The 20,521-nt window shown below is 41.9% G+C and overlaps 1 protein-coding gene across 4 annotated transcripts in view; it reads right to left on the bottom strand.

The window, feature by feature from the left end:
- The window catches only part of usp45 (ubiquitin specific peptidase 45), a 44,636-nt gene that overhangs the window by 16,873 nt on the left and 7,242 nt on the right, over positions 1–20,521 (bottom strand). The window contains exons 6-8 of one of the 4 annotated variants that reach the window (XM_084052003.1): positions 6,317–6,468; positions 3,381–3,476; positions 2,874–3,004 (exon numbers count right to left, since the gene is read on the bottom strand). In XM_084052003.1, coding sequence (XP_083908129.1) covers positions 2,874–3,004; positions 3,381–3,476; positions 6,317–6,468 — 379 coding nt within the window. Of the gene's footprint in view, positions 1–2,873; positions 3,019–3,380; positions 3,477–6,316; positions 6,469–20,521 lie in introns of all 4 variants that reach the window. The other 3 variants (XM_084052004.1, XM_084052006.1, XM_084052005.1) reach the window with 3 other exon arrangements.

The raw sequence follows: 20,521 nt of genomic DNA, 5'->3' as shown, positions 1-20,521 counted from the left end.
CTTAATAGTTCCTAAGGTTAATATGAGCATCAAATATTTTAAATATGTTTAATTTACATATGCATTCCATAGGGCTGGACCACAGATGGACAAATGACATCATCAACCAGCGACGGCCGTTGTCCCCCTTGAGTATATATTATATTTAAGGTGTTTTAAATTTGAGTTATAGAGGGCAATTATAATGTATTAAGGCTTATTAGCCAGGGATCGTAGAGAATGTGTGTGTACAAGCGTGCAATGTTTGCCTGTCTGAACGCACCAGTGACTGCATATGAGCTGCAGGCTGAGGTGGTACCAGGTGAGGTGGCATCTCACACACACACACACACACACACACACACACACACACACACACACACACACACACACACACACACACACACACACACACACACACACACACACACACACACACACACACACACACACACACACACACACACACACACACACACACACACACACACACACACACAAAGCTAGGTACCTGAGCACTCGACAGAGGGCTATCTAGTCAAATGACAGTCAAACATACTGCACAGGCAGCAGACAGCCCCCAGCCCCTCAATATAGGACAGAGCCCCAACCCCTCACTCCCTCACACCAGGGGCCAGGGGTGCAACAGTTTATCAAACTAATTGATAATTAAATACAATATTTGATTATTAATCATCAATCCCTATTTTGGGAATTAGAGGCAAAAAGTAAAAAAAGTCAATTCAAAAATAGTTAAAATAGCTGATCCACAAGTTTACAACGTGCCGTGAAGTGACGCATAGTGAGCTTGTAGATCTTCTATTTTAACTATTTGGGCATGACACGTTGTGTGACAAAGAACTCCCACACATCTTGAACTACACATTTTCAAAGCCTTTCTATAACTTTTCCTAAGTACAGTATTTTACCCCAATTTCCAGGACTGTAGCAATCATACGGTGCAATAATGAGGCTCTTACACCAGTGTGATACCAAAAATAGCCCAAGACAGACTCGAGCGAAGGTGTCATGTGACAAAAAGAACAGATCAACAAGCTAACAACCGTATCACGGGTGCGACAGTGGGAACCCTGGAACAAAATATAAAATAACGCTTACGTGGTTAAATCAATTATACTCTGCGTGTCGGCCTCAACCAGCAGTGTACCATGTTCAAACAACAAGAGCTCAACCAGCCAACCCACTCACACACCACTCGTCAATAAAGGATATAGCCAACCAACCATGCAGCCGGTTCAAAGACGAGCCTGTGGACGGCTACATCTACCATGTGGGGCCGTGTGCGGCGTGCCTGCCTGGCCTGTCACACGGCTGGTTAGAGCCCACTGCTGATCAATCACAATGACACAGGTGCTGCAGCAGTGGGGCCAAAGGACATGAGCAAAAAATAGTTGGCTGCTCCCATTTGTTTGGTGCGGTACACTAGTCTGCAGTCGGTTTGTTGTATGTGTGCAATAGCTTGGGTGGGTGGGTGTGTGTGCGTGTGCAGTGGTGGAAAAAGTACTAGCATATTTTACTTGAGTAAAAGTATCAATGCTGCAATGTAGAAATACTCTGTTACAAGTAAAAGTCTGGAATTCAAAATTTACTAAAAATTACAAAAGTATTGGTATCAAAATGTACTTGAAGTACCAAAAGTACAAAGTACCCATTGTGCAGAATGTCCCATTTCACAAGTTTTCAAATGTATAAAAATCATTTGAAAATAGCAGATCTACAAGCTCACAATGCGTCGCATTGTGACGCATTGTGAGCTTGTAGATCGGCTATTTTCAAATGGCCAAAATCTATATAGGGCTGAAGTGAGTAATGTATGTTTTGTAATAATAATCAAAATCTACAAAGTAACTAGCAACTAAAGTTTTCAAATAATTGTAGTGAAGTATTAAGTACAATATTTGCCTCTGAGATGTAGTGGAGTAGAAGTAAAAGTACAGAGAATTGGAAATACAGTAAAGTAAAAATACCTCAAAACTGTACTTAATTGTGTGTGTGTGTAAACGTGCGCACACCTCTGTTCTTTATGGAGTGCTCGTGGGTGGACTGGCTGGGACCAGGTGGAGCTGGGCTGGACCAGGTGCTAGCATGGTCTGGCTGGTTGAAATCTAGCCCTCAGTGAAGTGGTCACCATGGTAGGAGGGGGGTATAAGCAGGTGAAAGCTGTGGCCCCCAGTGTTGTAAACACTGAGTATGGCCTGGCTAACAGTTGGTGTTCACTTTGATGACTAAAGGCTTGATTTATACTTGGTTGTGTGACCGCGTAAACCACCGAAAACAGCAGATCTACAAGCTTAAATCAACCATGAAAGCCAGTGCACATGTTGTTGATGTTAGGACTACAACAATTTTTGCCCTCTGTAATATTGATCAATGATTTGGAAAAAGAATAGAGGGGACTTAACATTTGTATTATGGATTAGTTCATAGTGAGTTTGTTAAAAATCAGCTGAAAAAACAACTGCCAACCCAGTTAAACAACAAGCATCCGTCTCAAATGCCTCAAAGACACTGGAAGACGTTTGAAATCCAGAGAAATCCAGTGACAGTGCTAAGACTCGGCATCACACGGTGAATGACTAACCTTCGCTGATTATGTTCGCTTTAGTCAGACTGTTCAGAACCGGTTCAAACTATTAGGATCACGTTCAGATTTGCCCAGATTACAATCAAACAGATCTGACTTGATCTGGTGACAGATTTGAATCCTAAACCCAAAGCAAGTTAACATATGCATGCTGTCCATAGTGACCTGCCCTGTTTTAAACACATCAATGCAGATCTTGAATATAAAAGGCCATATTGGGGTTATGATCAGGTTTCAAATCTTGCAGTCTGTTTCCGGCATGACTTGTAATGATGGGTGCACATCTTACTTCTGGCAGAGCTGATTGAAGAGGATCTTGGGGTTTACTGGTCCCTTCCCTGCGTCCTTCATGGTGTGGAGGAACAGGAACATGGCTGAGGTCAGTGGCTCTGGGCTGGGCAGGGACACTGTCAACAGACCCTGGGGGAAACGGTCTCAAATGAAAAAAAAAGAAAAAGAAAATGCACTTCCAACCAATTAGATGTAGTAATAGGATGCCCCATCTCCACCTCTCAGCTCCACATTACAGGAATCACATTCTTCCCCAGCACTGAACACCTACACAATAGATACATGTTTTTGACATTTCACACTTTGATTTGCTACCTAAAACTAAACAATGCAACTTTAATATTAGGCTACATGATGCAGAGAACAGAGGCAAACATACTCTAGTCTAGAAAAAAATGACTTTCACAGTAAATTAAAAACACAAAGTAGTATAAGTAATGATATGGACCAGGTGTGCGTGCGTGCGTGCGTGCGTGCGTGTGTGGGGTGGGTTTATGGGCATTACCAGGTTGGCCTCTACAGGGGGGCAGATCCTCAGTTTGTGCCCCTTCTCCTTTACTTCCTGGATGAGGTCGTTTAGCATGTGTGTCTGGGACAGGTTCTATGAAGAGAGAATACAGATACTTTCATACAAATAATTACAAACTTGTATTGTATCATTTCAGTTATTTCACACTATATGTAATGTGGGTAAAGGAACTGATCAGATACAGACGGGTGAAACAAATTCAAGGGAAAACTGGCAAAATACAGGTAACAAACTAGAGGAAGAACCAACATAACACGCCTTAGGGTTTTGGCCCACCACAAGCGGTCATAACAGTTTTTGCGACTTGCTATACAGTACATTCTACAAGTCTCTGGAACTCTACTGGAGGGATGGAACATTCGAAATAAACATATTCACTAATTTGTTGTGGTTGATGGTAGAGAGTGCTGTCTAACACGTCAGTCCAAAATCTCCCATGTCTGTTAAACTGGGTTGAGATTGGCGACTGCGAAGGCCATAGCATATGATTCACATAATTGTTATACTCGTTAAATCATTCAGTGACCCCTCATGTACTGTGGGGATGAGGGGCATCGCCATCCTGGAAGAGACCACTCACATCAGGATAAAAGTATTTCACCATAGGATAAAGGTGATTACTCAGAATAACTTTGTTTGATTTGCAGTGACACTTCCCGCTAAGCTAAGGGGACAAGTAGATGCAAACCATGCCAGGAAAATGCCCCCCCCCTCCCCAGCATAACGGAGCCCCTGGACAGCTTCGCTATCTCATGTCTGCTTGTAATCGTGCTCTTGGTGTACGCCACACATGCACTTTTTTCACATCTCTGTAGAACAATGCCTATAGTTTTTTTTCACCATTGAATTCTCAAATATGAATTCATCTTTGTAATGCACTGCAACCCTACCATAACATCCCTCGCTATGTAGTAGTTAACGGTTCTTGCAGACGGTCTGATCGCTCTAGGATTTAGAACAGTGGCTTAGAACAGTGGTTCTCAAATAAATCAGATATAAAAGCTCACAGCACGTCACTTCTTGTTGCGCTGCAAGTTTGTACATCTGCTATTTTTGAAAAATCGGGAGGATTTAAAAAATCTCTTAAAGATTTGAAACATCTTGAATATATATATATATATATATATATATATATATATATATATATATATATATATATATATATAATATAGAAGACATAAGTCTTCTCTTCTGGGGGCCCCTTGAACAAAATATTTTCAGTTGCCCCCCATCCGCGGCCAAATAATTTCTTTTGGGGGGGTCCTTGGCACGAAAAAGTTTGAGAACTACTGCTGATTTAGGAGGCATTTGTAGAATCAGCCTCAGGTCTTAATGGGTTAATTCATATTCTATTCTATTATTTTTATATTTCCAGATGCCTTTCCCATAGATCAAAATGCAGATGTTACTTCAGCCACCATTCCTATTGAAACACTAGCCAGTTGAGCAGTATTTGTGACTGAACTCCTGCCTTCCTTGCCCTGATAATGAACCCTCTTTCATACTCACTTAGATATTTTTCTCTTGTCATCTTAATCCAAAATCGAGGTCAAGCGGGCCGGCTCAGCATTTTTATACACGCCACAGAGCATGATGGGATGTTAATTGCTTAATTGTATCATGCAGTCCATCGCATTTGTCAGTTATTCAGGTTTTTCCTTTAATTCGTCACCCGTCTAGTATGTCATGAACATATGAGGTCGTGATAAAAAGCAGACGAGCCTTCAGAATTCAATAATCACCCAAAAGAGACGAAATTGCTACTCTCGCTCTGAGCTAGTTGAAAACGCAAAAGTGGCCGATAAAAAGTACCCGTGTGAAATGAATCACGCTTATGTTCATTACGGCCAAGAAAGGCTTAAAACAAGTCTATGATCTGAGTTTGAAATGCAATGAGGAGAAGATCCTTGGTGAGGAGACAACCTGAAGCAACCATTGTCCCCTCATGGTAATGGAGCATCTCTTTATACCCTTTCAACAGATATTTGTTTTGTCACATTCTGGCAATGAAGACAGTTGCTATGGAGAATGCACAATGGTGCTGGCATTGTGAGCGCCGACATGGCTCTCCTGCTGACAATTACATGTTTTCACCAGCAAGATTGCATTTTTTTCCCACAACACAAATAGAGTGAAAAGCCCCGTTATACTTTGTTGCGCGCCGGTGTCACGCACCGAAAATAACCGATGCACAAGCTCTGCAACACGTCGCGCTCGCTCGAATTTCAATCAACGAAGACGACCCTGAGGGTTGATTACCAAAATGGCAGACAAAGACGGTGTTATTGTTGAGGAAGAATGCCAGCTTGCAGTCACGACGACATAACCAGAAAAGGACCAGTGTGGCTCTGTAGCTGTGATGGATGACAACCACGCTCCGTACCACCTGAGAGCCACTCATCTGTGGACAGGTGAAAGCGTCTGCGCCTAGCCTTGTACGTACTGCTACACGGAGCATGCTTCAAAATGACCTAGAAAGCCGAAGCGCATCATCCGCCTAGCTTGTTTACGCTCACTCGCTCGTCCTCTCCTGCTTATCTGGTTTGCTGCTGCATAATGGACATGCCTTGTAAGAAGTTCCACTTGAATAGAGAGATAGGGACACTCATAGCGGTATGTATGGATCTACAATGCAGTGCATGTATGCACGATCATAATGTCATAGCAGCATGAAAACCCAATTATGTCCAAAGGGTGGCATAATATATTATACAAATCAAATGCAATGACATTCATTCAACATATTAGCATTTGCTGCAAAGTGGTCAGCCTGGAATGAATGTATCATAATGTAATTGCAACGACCTTGGTTGCTTATACAAATGCAGTCATAATACACCGGTATCTGCCTTTTACATAATGTACTCATGAAATATAATTATGCATAGGACTGTACTTCTTGCAATACCAACCTGCATAACAGCGTTAAAGAAGCAGGTGTTACCCAGGTTGTTGATGCCTTTAACGGGTACCAGTGTGCTATTGATGGCAGGACTCTTCCCTCTGGACGGGTCTGCATAGTCAAAAGGCTCCTCTCGCAATTTAATGATCCTGGATGATGATCCTGGTAGAGAGAGAAAAGGCCAGAAAAAGCAGCATGGTGAACTAGCCTCCCCCTTACAATGGCATGATTAACAAAACAATCAAACACAATGCATACGGGCGGGATATAAACTAGTTAATAGTGAGGGCTGAGCTAATAGGCCTCGGTTTGGGAAGGGCCCGGGCCTATTATACTACATCAACAGTAGAGTCAGATCTGGTGCACGGATGGAGTACATGACTGATGCCAAGCTTTAGCAGCTAAACTGGATACTGACATCTGGGACTGACACCATGGCTGTGGGGGTGGAAGATCAGATTGTGGTCGAGACTGAAATCTAGGTCTAGGAGCTTAAAAAAAACGAGTCTGGTAGCTGGGAGTAGGGTGCTGTGGTGACAGCTGTAAGGAGAGGCTGGTCATCTGGGAAAGCAGATGACAGCTGGAGAAGTTTCTGTTGGTTGGGGAGGGGGAGAGGGAGGGCGAGAGCTCTCTAAAGCCAGCTGTTACTCCTGAACACCACTGCAAACTAACCTAAAATGGAAACTCACTTAGATGGTCAGAATGTTATGCAACACTAGGTTACAGGTAGACACATACTGTAAGTACTCTTGAGACACTTTTAGATGCCTCTAACTCACAAGGAGGCAAACATGACTAACTTAGGAAATCTCTTTAATACTCAGAGACATATTACTATTACCGAACAGTCGTTGAACTAATACAGAGGAGTCAGAGGAAGGTTAGGTAAGACGGGAACCTTGACCTGTATGACCTGTCTGCAGCCAAGAATTGTCCCCTGGTCACTAGTTCAACATGAGGCCAAACCAGAAGCAAGAAGTCCCTCTGACCGGAGCTGAGCTGTTACAGAACTACCGTACATCGTAATGGAGGATTCTGAGCTACAGCCCAACATGGATATCGTCGCTGTCCGGGAGAGACCAGCTAATTTTGAACCAATGAAAAGTATTAAAAAGCGCCTCTGACAAAACCTCCCAACTCCATTGGATCCTAAAACTGTCCGTCAATGCCACGCAACTCCCCCCCTCTCCTCTCTTGCTGCCTTTGAACAGCACAGAGCAGAGTGCGCTGGCAGCGCAGTGAGAGAGGAGGAGCACCACATAAACAAACTAAACGGCAGGGTTTTTCTCCCCGTAGTCTGTTAAAACTATGCAGTGTACCTGTTTATCAAACTTAGCACTGACGCTAATGTTATGAAAACAAGTAATTATATTTCTAAAATATATGAAGTGTTTAATGAGGAGAGCAATGTGAGAAGAAGAAAGGAGTTCATAGCATTTCTGTCACGCTAGATCTAATCAAACTCCCAACTCTGTGAACCCCTCTTTGCAGAAGTTAATGTAATATTGAAGTCAAGTTTATTATTGTAGGCCTACAGTATATAATAAGTGTCATGAAGCATCAGGGCATCAATTCACACGTTGTGATGCATTGTGAGCTTGGAGATCCATTGTTAGCTTTTGGGAATTTAGACCCATTTGAAACCTCTCCCTCAGCAGCGAGTGGAGCTATTGCTGTTCGGACTCCTAACTCCACTTGCGCTGGATTTGGGTAAAGTGGTGATAATATAATGACACATGCAAGTATCTGACAATATATAAAGTCACTATACAACTTTGATGAGGCAGTATTGCCTTGTTTTAAAAACATAAGGTTTTCTTCATTTCCTGAAAAACGTATATATGGGTATAAGCAAGGCAGCTCAACCACGCCAGCCAGTTCCAATGCCATCTCTGCAGTTAGGTCAGAGAGAGATGTGTTGCATCACATGTAGGGATTAATGAGTAAGACAAGTGAGAGGTGAATGGTCTGCATTTCTATAGCACTTTCCAAAGCGCTTTTACAATGTGCTACATTGTAAATCAATGTTACATTCACACACCGATGGCAAAGGCAACCATGCAAGTCACCAACCTGCTCATCAGCTGTAAAGAAGAAGCTGTAGATCGATGACACACTTCCCCAGAAAACAACTCTGAATTTACACTATTCATCTTTCATGTTTCAAGAGACTACAAGCTGTAAACACTTGCAGACGCACCTCGTGCACAGCTGCAGTAGCTACTGCACCACTTAAAGATAATGAAGTCTACTGTATGTGTAGGCAATGTAGATGATTTTTTACAATTTGATTTGATATATCAGATACAAATATATTCTCATAATAACTTAGGCCATCAGGAAGGTACAGTAGATGAGTGTTACTGTGATTATTTACAAAATCAAATAAATAGAAAGATTAAAAAAATAAAAAAAACACTACATGAACGTTTTATGGGACTTGTCATGTTGTTCATTCAGGAAAAAAAGCAAATTTCTAGTGGAGCTGATATCATTTAATCCACCATTGTACAGTACATGACACTGCAAGGGCAAGGACACACACATGTCGAGGGGAGGATTACTGAGAGCAAAAGGGCAGGCGTGATAACAGCAGACAAGAATCAGCAGTGAGGAGCCCTTACATTCTGACCGCTGACTTCAGCTCTTTACAGTACAATGTGTGAAACGGTTTGGGTCCAACTACACTTCACCCAAATACACAAGACACAAGAGCAGTTTGCCGTAGGGTCCCTGGCCTGAACCCACCTGTGTCCAAAAAACATGGAAACTGAACCCAACCACCAATTCTTATAGTCATCATTAACAACCTGCCCTTTGCTCTCTCCAATCCTCCCCTCGACATGCATCTGTCCTTGCCCTTGCTTGTCCTCTCTGATTCATAGAGCTGAGCCAGTCCGCATGCACAACACATTTAGTGAAAGGCCGTTTCAATCCAATAGTCCAGTCAGCAGCCCACTAGTGGCCTCTACCCAGCAAGCCTTTCTTCTCCAAGGACAAGGACCTTGACAGGAGTGCCCTGGCCACGCTAGCAACCGTGGGCTTTTTACTCGTGGCCCTCTATACACTTAAAACACATTCCATTTTCCCCATGAGAAGCCTTAGGAAACAAAATGGCAACTCCTCAATTGAACTGGAACTCGGAAGAAAAATCCACATTCAATTGGGCACGCACATTTCTTTATTACATTTTCACAGTGGTAGAAAAACTGATAATTGTACTCAAGGCCAAGTTTGTCTTTTCTTGCCTGGACCAAAGAAATTGTTTAAACACAGTAAAATCCTGAGTGTTTAGGCACATTTGTACACTTTCAGTGTTAAATTAACACTGTGGGTTTTGCTGTGCAGGTATTCTGCTGCATTTCAAAATGAGAGGGCAAAACCTTAACCAAAATAAAAATAAAAATCTGTATATAACCACCCCGCTAAATACTAATAATATGTAGGAAGCTAAACACCTGTGTTTATCCATTTGTAACTCACAGTGTACAAATGTGTAAGGAAATGACCATACAGGTTCTGGTTACATTTGTACAATTAACACTAAGGATTCTTTTACTCTGGATCAGTGAACATCTACTGATAAACATGCAATCAATTACAGGCTCTCAAGCCTCAGCAGTCCATTAACTATACAGTAGATGTTTCTCGCTCATGCTGTGGTCGTTGCTGCCACTGACAAGGTTAATTTATACTTTGTTGAAAATAGGACTGCAACTATTGATTTTCAAAGCGATTATTCTATCGATAATTTGAGAATAATAATAATATTGATAATAATAAGCGCATTTTTATATACATTCAATTACATACTGTATCAACGAACTGATTAACCATTTAAGCCCTATTTTATACTTAATACTTTATTATACTTTACTTTATTTTTGGCCTATAATGCGATGCCCCAAATAAAGATCGAATACTAATTAATAATTGTATTAAATTATCAATTGTAGATTATTTTTCATAATGAATTAAATCGATTAGTTTGGTCAACTGTCGGGTGGAAATCTTCCCAAAACGTGTTAATTTTCAGGATTCAAATTCAAAAATAGAAAAAGTAGCAGATCTACAAGCTCAAAACGCATCGCTTGGCACCCGTGTTTCGAGCTTGCAGATCTGCTTCTTTTGATACTTTTGTGTGATGCTGTAGTGTGATGAAGTAGGGCATTAATGTACGGGAAAAAAAACACAAAAAGTTAGAATATGGAGATAGGAGGTTTCTGCCTGACAGCGACGATAATCTTTGTCCAGTGACACTTGTTGAAAGGGTTGAGTATAAATGAAGCCTAGGGGAGGAGGGGAGAGATGTGGTACAGCTTGGCGGGACCGCTGGCTGTCATGGCGATCCGCCCAGTGGTGCCAAAAGCATCTGGCCATCCACGATGGCAACATCTGGGGGCCTTCCTACCTCCACACCACAGCCATATGGGAACACCCATATGTCAACGCTTACACAACGCATGGAGAACAAGTGATGAAAAGTTTATGGGAGGAGGGGGGAGCACTGTATATTGGAATTTGTGTAAAACTGAGGTGTGAAATGATGCGTGGATATCTGTGTGAGAGTGTGTGTGAGAGTGTGTGTGTGTGTGTGTGTGTGTGTGTGTGTGTGTGTGTGTGTGTGTGTGTGTGTGTGTGTGTGTGTGTGTGTGTGTGTGTGTGTGTGTGTGTGTGTCAAGGTTCCGTTAATCTGTGTATGCCGGCCATTGGCTGATTCAAATCTAAATTGGCTGTTAAATATAAATCTTCCTGGCCATTATATTATAATTATTATTTGGTTAAATAAAGTAACACAACAAAACGATGTGTAGATTTACAACCATTAAAATCCTATTTTTTTTGTATTTTTTTTACTGAGTTTTCCATTTATTTAAGATGCAAAATCTGTCAATTAAAATCCTATTTAACAATTCTTTCTTTCGTCAGTGTGGTTTTCCAAGAGCCAGCTGCCTACTATAGCCTGCTGCCCGCCTGCGGCATGCAATAAACACAGACACACACATACACACAAAGGCTGCGTCGCAGCAGTGGCTACGACGACATGTAAAGCCAAGGTGTCATCTTCATCGCAGCAGCTCAAAGTTGTACAACATGTCTCACAATGACATCTTTCATCAATTCGTTGCAATGAGTCAGCAAACAACATACAACAATGAGCATAACAAAAAAGAAAGCTGATTATGTAGGCTACTAACGAGATGCAAAGCCCGAAATATGCTCAGCCATGTAGGTTTATATTCTGTAGGTGGTACCCAAAAGAGAAATTAGACATTTGCCCGGGACACAAACGGCAAAGCGACGCGTTGTGAGCTTGTAGATCTGCTAGTTTCACTACTTTTTAAACGTTCTTTTCAATGAATTTATGGAAATTATTTGATTTTTAGATTCTATTCATTAAATAATTTTGAAATAGTTTGGAATTATTTTAAATTGATGAAAATTGTTTAAATAACATTTTTTTTAATGTAGTAAACGAAACAACCCATAAAAATTGGTCCGTGACCAAACAGGGTCCCGACCCACTGTTTGGGAAACAGTGGTATATATAGTATGATGTCACGTACCATAACGAGCAGATCTAAATTACAAGCCTAAAGTGCACAACGCGGTATGAGCTTGTAGAGCTACTGATAGCTTGTAGACAACTCACTCGTCCGTCCGCCCGCCCTGACTACTTTTTGTTCTTTTTGGTAAGCCACACATCTGCGGGGTGGAGTAGATAAATGATGCTTAAGGAAACTATGGATACATGCAGGAACAGCACAGTGCATCTATGATGAAGCGGTAGAAAGAAAACCAGACGAGAGTCTGGCCATGCGTGTTGGTGTGTGAATGACAGTGCCTATTTTCTTATGTATGTGAACAGAGGAATATATCAATTATATCGATATCCAGTGTTGTTATTGTTGACTATTATGTTGTTGTTGTTGATGATATGTGGTTCCCCGAGTCCGAGTCCGAATGTGAACAAAATGGTAGTCTCGCGTAGCCAGACCCAACTGAAAATGAAAAACAGCGACCTCTGCTGTTTGTTCTATGTCTGTTGGGTCTGGCAGGAAGCAAACGTAACACCAGTGCGCAAGGAAACCGGGGTTTGTGTCTGCCTTCAGCGCATCACTTCCGGTTGGTGTGACTATGTTTTCATTCCCACTAACAATATTTATACATGGAACACTAACACCACTTCTCCCAGAGAACATGGATGGTTTTGGTTATAAGCCCACTTGTTTCTATGATGAAAGAGTAAGTTAAAATGTGAATATCTTTCCGTGGTTTTGTCTGCTCCGAGGACGCTATTGTTAAATTAGTTTCGGTTAGTTTCGAGGGGGGAAGGGTGGACGGACACGTGAATCCCGCCCACTACATTTGATTGGGTAAAGCGCGGCCTGCTTCCTGATCTGAAGGCACACCCACTTGAAACCAATACGCACGGGTTGTCAACACGGCTACCGACAGATTCCAACGCAGAGCAGAATCTGTTCTTGAGAGATTAACAAAATGGTGATCTGTAAAAAAATAAAATTTAAACAATGTTTTTTATGTATACAATATATATACATGTTTTAAATGTATATATTTATATATAGTGATATAAGAAAATATATTGTCTGGGATTGTAATATTGTGTTTTCCTGGTTTTAAAGGCTACATTACAATAAACCGATACAATTATCTGAACCTACCTGATTATTCCAGCTGTTCTATTATTTGCCTTTACCCATTTAGTTATTATATATGCATTACTGATGATTATCTATCAAAAATCTCATTGTGTAAACATTTTGTGAAAAGCACCAATTTTCATTTTGGCAATATTGCAATTAATGCTGGGTGGTATGCACTACATCAAATATCACAATATTCTTTATACCTCAATATCAATAATGCAATATTCCTCACCAGATAGATATACAGTACAATGTGTAAATATGTATTGTTTGTTTTTATTGAGCTCTCTCCCTTTCTTCCCCTTGCCCCCTCACCCCTTCTTCTTCCCTTTCTCTAATGGAAATAAAGAACGACAGAGCATGCACAAAAACAAATTAGAGGAATGTATTGATCATTTCATTCAGCTAGAACAGTCTAGTTACAAAACTGCCAATTTATACTGTAAATGCAAGCCTTAAAAAAAGGAGTAGTTCACCCCAAAAATCTATTCCTATCAATTAAACACCCCATGAAGCCTTGAATTCAGGGAGATGGAGATGGAGTTTTTGTCGCATTCCTAAGTCAATAATTTGATGACCGGCGGCGGAGACTCAAAGAGTCTCCTACTGAGTCTCCAATTAGGCCTAAATCCAATTAGGCCTAAATGCGCAACCTGAGTGGAGCGGCTCTTCTGCCAGGAAGCAGCAGAGGAATATGGGAACAAGCTGAGCGGAATGAGGAGGATGCCTATGGTCACACTCTGCATCTGGGACTGTCTCCCAAGGTAAACAATGTTCAGAGAGCCATCTGGTAGGGAAACGAGGGGTGGGTGGATGGAGGGATGAGGTTGTGACGAGCACAAGCATATGGAAAAGCAGATTTTTTTTCCTCTCCCTGCAGCAGTCGGGGAAGGCGAACGTCTGGATGCACTGCGTCCACGCTTGACTGTGCTGCACTCGGCAAACCACCACCTGGCCCTCCCCGTGCTCACCCACCGAGTGTGGACAGCAGTAGCACTGTGGAGCCTTGTCCCCAGGGCAGAGCAGAGCGACGCGCGCACACGTGCCGCGCCGCAACGCACAAACGCTCGTGAATCCTCCACTGTGGCCTGTCCTTTTTCACACATGCCATTCAGAAAGAAACAGGAATTGGGAATTGTGGTGTTGTCGTTGAAAGTTTCAAAAGAAAGTTGTCCGTCACCAGTAATAAGCATAGATGAAATTAGGCAACAGAATTCTGTGCAATATCCAATTTGTATAGGTTTTACATTTGACTGTTGTCTTAACAAAAGCCAACACCAGACAAAGTCCATTACAGTGGGACTCGGTCAGACATCCCCTTACTTATGACATTACTATTAGGCTATGGTCTTTGGTAGTAATGACAGCCTCCGTTTACTGAAAAGAGACCTAAATGTGTTTTTGAGTTCGAGTTTGATTTCAATGTACTACATGCCAAAAACTAAAGAGAGACAAAACGAAATAAATCTACCTACAACAATCCAGGAAGCTACAGTGCTGCAATAATTCAGCATCGGTCAAAAAATATGAATTAATTATCATGCTTAGGTAATTGCAGGTATCAGTTAATAACAATCATTTTGAGTCCATCTACAAGCTCACAACGCGTCATGAAGTGTGTAAGCTTGTAGATGGACAATTCTAGATATTGCTTATTTACACTGTTGTGTGACAAAGAATAAAATATAAATGTGTATATGTATAAATCTTCTCTATTATTCAATTAATAAAATAAGTTATTGATATCACTAAGATAATCGATAGTTGCAGGCAGCCCTAATCCTACAAGGATCATGAATTATGAACAACAAGGTGTTCATCATAATCTGGTCAGACAGACATATCCACATTGTATGGCCAGTTGCTTCATTTACAGTGCAGCAGTGTGGAGAGCCAAGGCTAAGTCCCCTCATGCAGCAGAGAACGGCCAGTCAAGAGGAAGACCAAGCAACACCAAATGTCTTATTAATTTGTTAATTTGTTGTGACTGCGGGGCATGAAAAGCCTGTTTCTTTGCCATCTGAGGCCAAGAGACTGAAGCAGCATATTCCTTGCACACACACACACACACACACACACACACACACACACACAGCATTTGCTGCCCACTATCTGGCCTACTTCCGTGTGCGGTGGTGGGAATAAAGATGGAATCACCCTTGATTACCTCCATGAAAGCACCACCAGGGGACAAGCTTCTTGCTGGCTGTTGACTGATAACCAGGCCTAACTAACAGGCAGCTTACGTGACGTGAACAATAAGCAGTAAGCACACAAAAAATAATAAGAGTCTTCTCTAAAGCCTGTGTTATACTTGGTTTACGTGATGTGACCTTGTAGAGCTGCTATTTTCGGTGCACAACACCAGTCCTGGTGTGACCAGGCTGTGGACTATATAAACCTGGCTGTCACCATATCTCAGGCGTCCTGTCCAGCCTTCAACCACACCAATCCTCTGTATTTTCCAACATTTTAGCTTTTGCCAGTGTTATCGTGGGTCAGTTAACAGACTTGTAGGAAGGCGCTCGGGTGGCACAGTGGTAAAAGTCACCACCACCACGGAGGTTGTGGGTTCGAATCCACCGTGGTGCATCCAGCAAGGACACGCTGTGATTGGCCAGTAAACATTCGGCACGGCAGCACCTCACTGGCAACGACTAAATTGGGGCGAAAAAGGGGTAAAAAAAAAAACTGACTTGTAGGAGTGGGTTGCCTTCTTATTTTTGTTATTAGTTTGTTACCTGTTTTTCTTTAGTTTTGTTAGGTCAGATACCAGTATTTGTGTTTTCTGCATAAGCATAGGATTTAGTTCGATAAGGATTTTATGTACAGAAGCTAACCCTGAGGTAGCTTGCCCATGTTTGCAACTTCGATGATCGCTGTACTTTGGATTTTAAACTGGTGTTGACTGGCTGTATTTGGGGACTGAAAAGGTCCTTATTTTTGTGTTACACCTGACCCTTTGGCAAAAAAGAAAGCAAAAGGACAGTTTTTGATAATCTGTGTCACATCACAGTTTACAGGCGTAAAAAGTCGGTGAAATTAGTTTTTAGTGCAGACTTCAGTAAGTCTTACCTTGATGGAAAACGAAAGAAATGTTTTAATTCACTTTTTAACAAAACCTGTTATAATGAACACCAAGTAAGGATGTGGCACGAACACAGTGCTTTTGTGATTGAGTGTCCACACTCTTGGACAATCAAAACACAAAAAAAGTATCTGGCTTGATATTGACAAATGGTATGTCATTTCTATAGCGTCTTTATCCAAAGCCCTTTACAATATGTGTTACATTCATCCATATCCATTCACACACCCAATGGCGGTGGCGAACCTGCAAGGCACCAACCTGCAGATCAGGACCACCAACATGCTCAAGGACTTCAGAATCTGAAGCAACTGTTTTGTCATATCACAGTTTACAGGCATAAAAAGTGGGTGAAATTCCTTTTTTTTGTGCAGGCTTCAGAAGTCTTACCTTGATGGAAAACTAAAGATTCACTTTTCAAAACCGGTTATAAGGAACACCATGGCAGGGACACAGTGCCTTTGTGATTGAGTGTCCACACTCTTCTTGGTCAATCAAAACACAAAAAATAGTATCTGGATTGATATTGATAAATAGTCCGTCATTTCTATAGCGTCTTTATCCAAAGCCCTTTTACAATGTGTTACATTCATCAATTCACACACACCAACAGCGGTGGGAAACCTGCAAGGCACCAACCTGCTTATCAGGACCAACCTTGCTCAAGGACACTTGCAACACACAATGCATAGAGGAGCTGCAGGGATCGAACCGGGAACCTTCCGGTCGTCAAAAGCTCTCTCCACCTCCTGAGCCAGTGGCGCTCAGGTAATTGATAGCAATAAACACAGGGAAAATAAAATGGAGAAATAGACCCAGCGCAGCGAGCAACAAAGCTTGGATGCCTATTCAGTGGCAACATTTTAACCCATTAAGACCGCGTCTTTCTTCTTTGGCTATTCAAAAATAGCAGATATACAAGCTCATAATTCTTTTGAAAAATCGTGGAAAACGTGTGCAAATCTAACTCCGATCTGTGCTTCTGGGGGGTCCCTGGAACAACATATTTTGAGATGGGGGTCCACGGCCAAATAGATAGACATTTTGGGGGTCCTTTATATGGAAAAGTAGGAGCACCTCTGATATAGCAACATACTAGGACCGCCCCCCCCCAGAAGCAATTGGATTCGAGTTACACTTCACTTACACGCTTCAAAAAATGTATATTCAAAGATTTGCACACATTTTCAAGATTTTTCAAAAAATAGCAGATCTACAAGCTCATAGCGCGGCACCGAGTACCGCACTATGAGCTTGTATATCTAGTTTTTTGAATAGCCAAAGAAATCTTAAAATGACACAGATGCATTTCCGGATTGAATGGATTAATTTGCTCCACAAAGACACCCAGCTGTGTTACAAGACTGAGCTGGGCTCCAAGAGGTCAATTTGCTTTTTACCGGGACTCTGATACTTGAGCTGAAGGCCTTGATGGTGAGAGAGCACAGTTAATAGATTTTCTTTCTTCCACGGAGCTGTTGTTGTACAAACTATTATACATTCTGAAAAATTCCTTTCTGGGGCTCTTTTGTGCCTGAGGTCTATGGGAAAAAAGAGAGAGAGTAACAACAGCCTCTGCCTAAAACCCTGGCCTTCAAGATGGAATGCAATTTCACAAGCTCCCCAAGAGACAGTGACAGTCAATTTCATTTCAACAATGGCCGCCTGCTTCTTTACCCAATTAGCCAGACGGTGGAACAATCAAATGTCTGTACTCGTTTCCCTCCTTTTTTCCGTCTACACCAAATATTTTTGGATAAAACAGCCAATCTACAAGCGTTGTAAGCTTGTACATAGGCCTGTCACAATTATTATATAATCGCCTAATCGAAATAATTTGAGATAGTCGCAATTATTTTACATAATCGTCATAATAGTTTCCATGCTGATTTTTTTTTATAATTTTAAAACATTTTCCAAAATGTTGGAAACAGCCCATCTACAAGCTCACAACACGTGGCACCCATAATTAATGTTTTTTTATTTTAAGTATAGTTATTAAATATGTCAGTCATTTCTTTGTATATTTAGTATATTTGTCTTATCTACCCTGTACAACTTCAAAGCCTAAAAGCGAAACAGAAATGTAATTTTTATTCATATGATCAAAGACATAAAACACAATTAAATCGTTAATCACAATTATTTGTGTGAGAATTAATCGTCACGTAAATGTCATAATCATGACAGCCCTACAGCTATTTTTGCTGAATGTTTGCCTATTTTGGCCTAATCTTCTCCTACTATGACGTGCCAAGAATAGGGACGCAAGGGTTCATGTGGTTAACCCTCTGTCCCTCACCAACAGTATAGACCCCCAGCTGGCCCCCCGTCTCCCCTACATGATTGCTCAAAATACAAACGCATGTTCATGCAAAAACATACACGCACACACAAACACCTACAGTAGACAAAAACCTGGCAATTTGCCTCGTCCACATTGGTCTCTGCCGGTCTTGAGAAACAGGACAGGTATGTGTAAATGCTACCGGCAAACATCATGTACTGTATAAAAAAAACTGTCACTGGTATCAAGGAACGTGACTTGAGTCGACTGAGTGAGGTTGGGCTCCAACTTTCCAAGGTCAGTGGAGATGCATACCTCTTCTAGAGATACACGTTTCATATGCGGTTTTACATACGTTGTACTGTACATATTTAATACAACTTTTTTGTAATGCCAAATGTAAAATTTTACGGTAATGCAAAGAACATATTTTTGTAATTGCCATCCTAATGTGTCTAATATGTGCTATTTACAATTTCACCTGATTTACACTCCAGCTTTGATGCAACAAGGTTACTGCCCATGTATTGACTTGAACAGGGCAAATCATTACTTGGGGTTAGTGTTTGTTTACTTTTCCTTTAGGCCCATACAGCTAAGGTCATAACACCTCACCAACACAGGTATGCATTCATCTACATTTCTTTTCTGACTACTGAATAAATAAACTAGAAAAAGTGCTACTCGAAGCACGGGTCTCAGGTAGGTTATTGTGGGTCAGCAATGTTCGGAATTCAGTCATGACTATAGACATAATGTGTACAGATTTGCGTTATGTTTGGACAAAATGTGTACGTGTTCGATTTTTTTTTTTAAACCGGCCTCCTGTTGGGGCTGTAATGAGAAAAGGGTGGCATTTCTTCCTCTGCCTTTCACGGCAATCTGATGCTGCGTTCATGATTTGAGGCATCTTGTTCAAAGCGAATCACTCCTGCAAACTTTAGATGCCAATCTTAGCCAATCAGGATGGAATTTGAAACATCTGACAGATCCGTCTTGAAAACATGACTATTGAGATTATGTGTACTTTTTAGGTGATGTTTGGACAAAATATGAAATATTAAAAGTAATGGTTAAAAAAATGGCTTCGCACAAATCGGCCTCCTGGTGGCGCTATGTGAAAAATTTAGGGCAGATGTTCTGCTCTGGCATCCAGGGAGTGTGTGTCTGATTGGGTTCATTTTTTTACTTAACTTTTTCTACCCTCACGTTAGGGTCTAAAATGAATCATATAGAGTAACTGAATAATCATATAAATAATTGTTAGCTCCATCCCTAGAGAGCTCTATGTGTTGAGTGTGTGTGTGTGTGTGTGTGTGTGTGTGTGTGTGTGTGTGTGTGTGTGTGTGTGTGTGTGTGTGTGTGTGTGTGTGTGTGTGTGTGTGTGTGTGTGTGTGTCCAGTGAAAATGTGTGCACTCCAGCTGTTGGGACTCCTGTCCCTTGACTTATCAAGGACCCTGGATCCCACAAGTACAGCACACACAGGCCCAGAGGTGGCAGAACAGAGTGAGAAAGAGTGAGAGTATGACAGAGAGAGAGAAAGAGAGACAGAGAGCAACAGAGTAGTGGCTGGAGCCCACACAGCTGCTCTCGTTCTTCAGGGAACCCAGCCGGGAAGCACCGCTCAAGCGCCTTAATTCCTCTAATATGTGCAGCCATGCGGCAGGTGGAGGACAGGCGGGGGCTGGAAGAGCCATTCCCACATCTCTGCAGTCTGGCTGAGAGAACGAAGGGGTACCAGTCTGACTGGGTCCGAGACCAGGCCCATGCTGGACAGTGGACACTGGCTACCGGGCGGGAGGCTGGGCACAAGCAGAGAGGGGATGCAAAAAGACAACGGGCGTAACCCACCGGCCAGATTACGGGCCAGAGAGTCCCATCATGTCAGCACAAGGCAGGAGGATAGAGATGCAGGCAGGGGTCGGACAGCAGGGTGGGGGTGTGAGGGGGGCATCTGTGGATATTCATATGGTTGGATGGGTGAGTGGAGGGGGCTCAGATGGCCTGAGTAAGGTGAAAGGGAATGGAACTGAAAGAAAGTAAGCTGTCAAATGGTAATGGCTGTGTATGAGTTGAACAACTGGACATTCTATGTCATATTATATCTATGAAGCCCCAAACTGCTGTAACTCGGTTCCTGATATTTGTACAGGAAAAAAAGCTACATT

Source organism: Gymnoscopelus microlampas (genome assembly GCF_963454915.1).
Source record: "Gymnoscopelus microlampas genome assembly, chromosome: 3".
NCBI lineage: Eukaryota > Metazoa > Chordata > Actinopteri > Myctophiformes > Myctophidae > Gymnoscopelus > Gymnoscopelus microlampas.
Note: the sequence above shows the minus strand (reverse complement) of the source record. Positions and strands in the feature narration are given on the sequence as shown.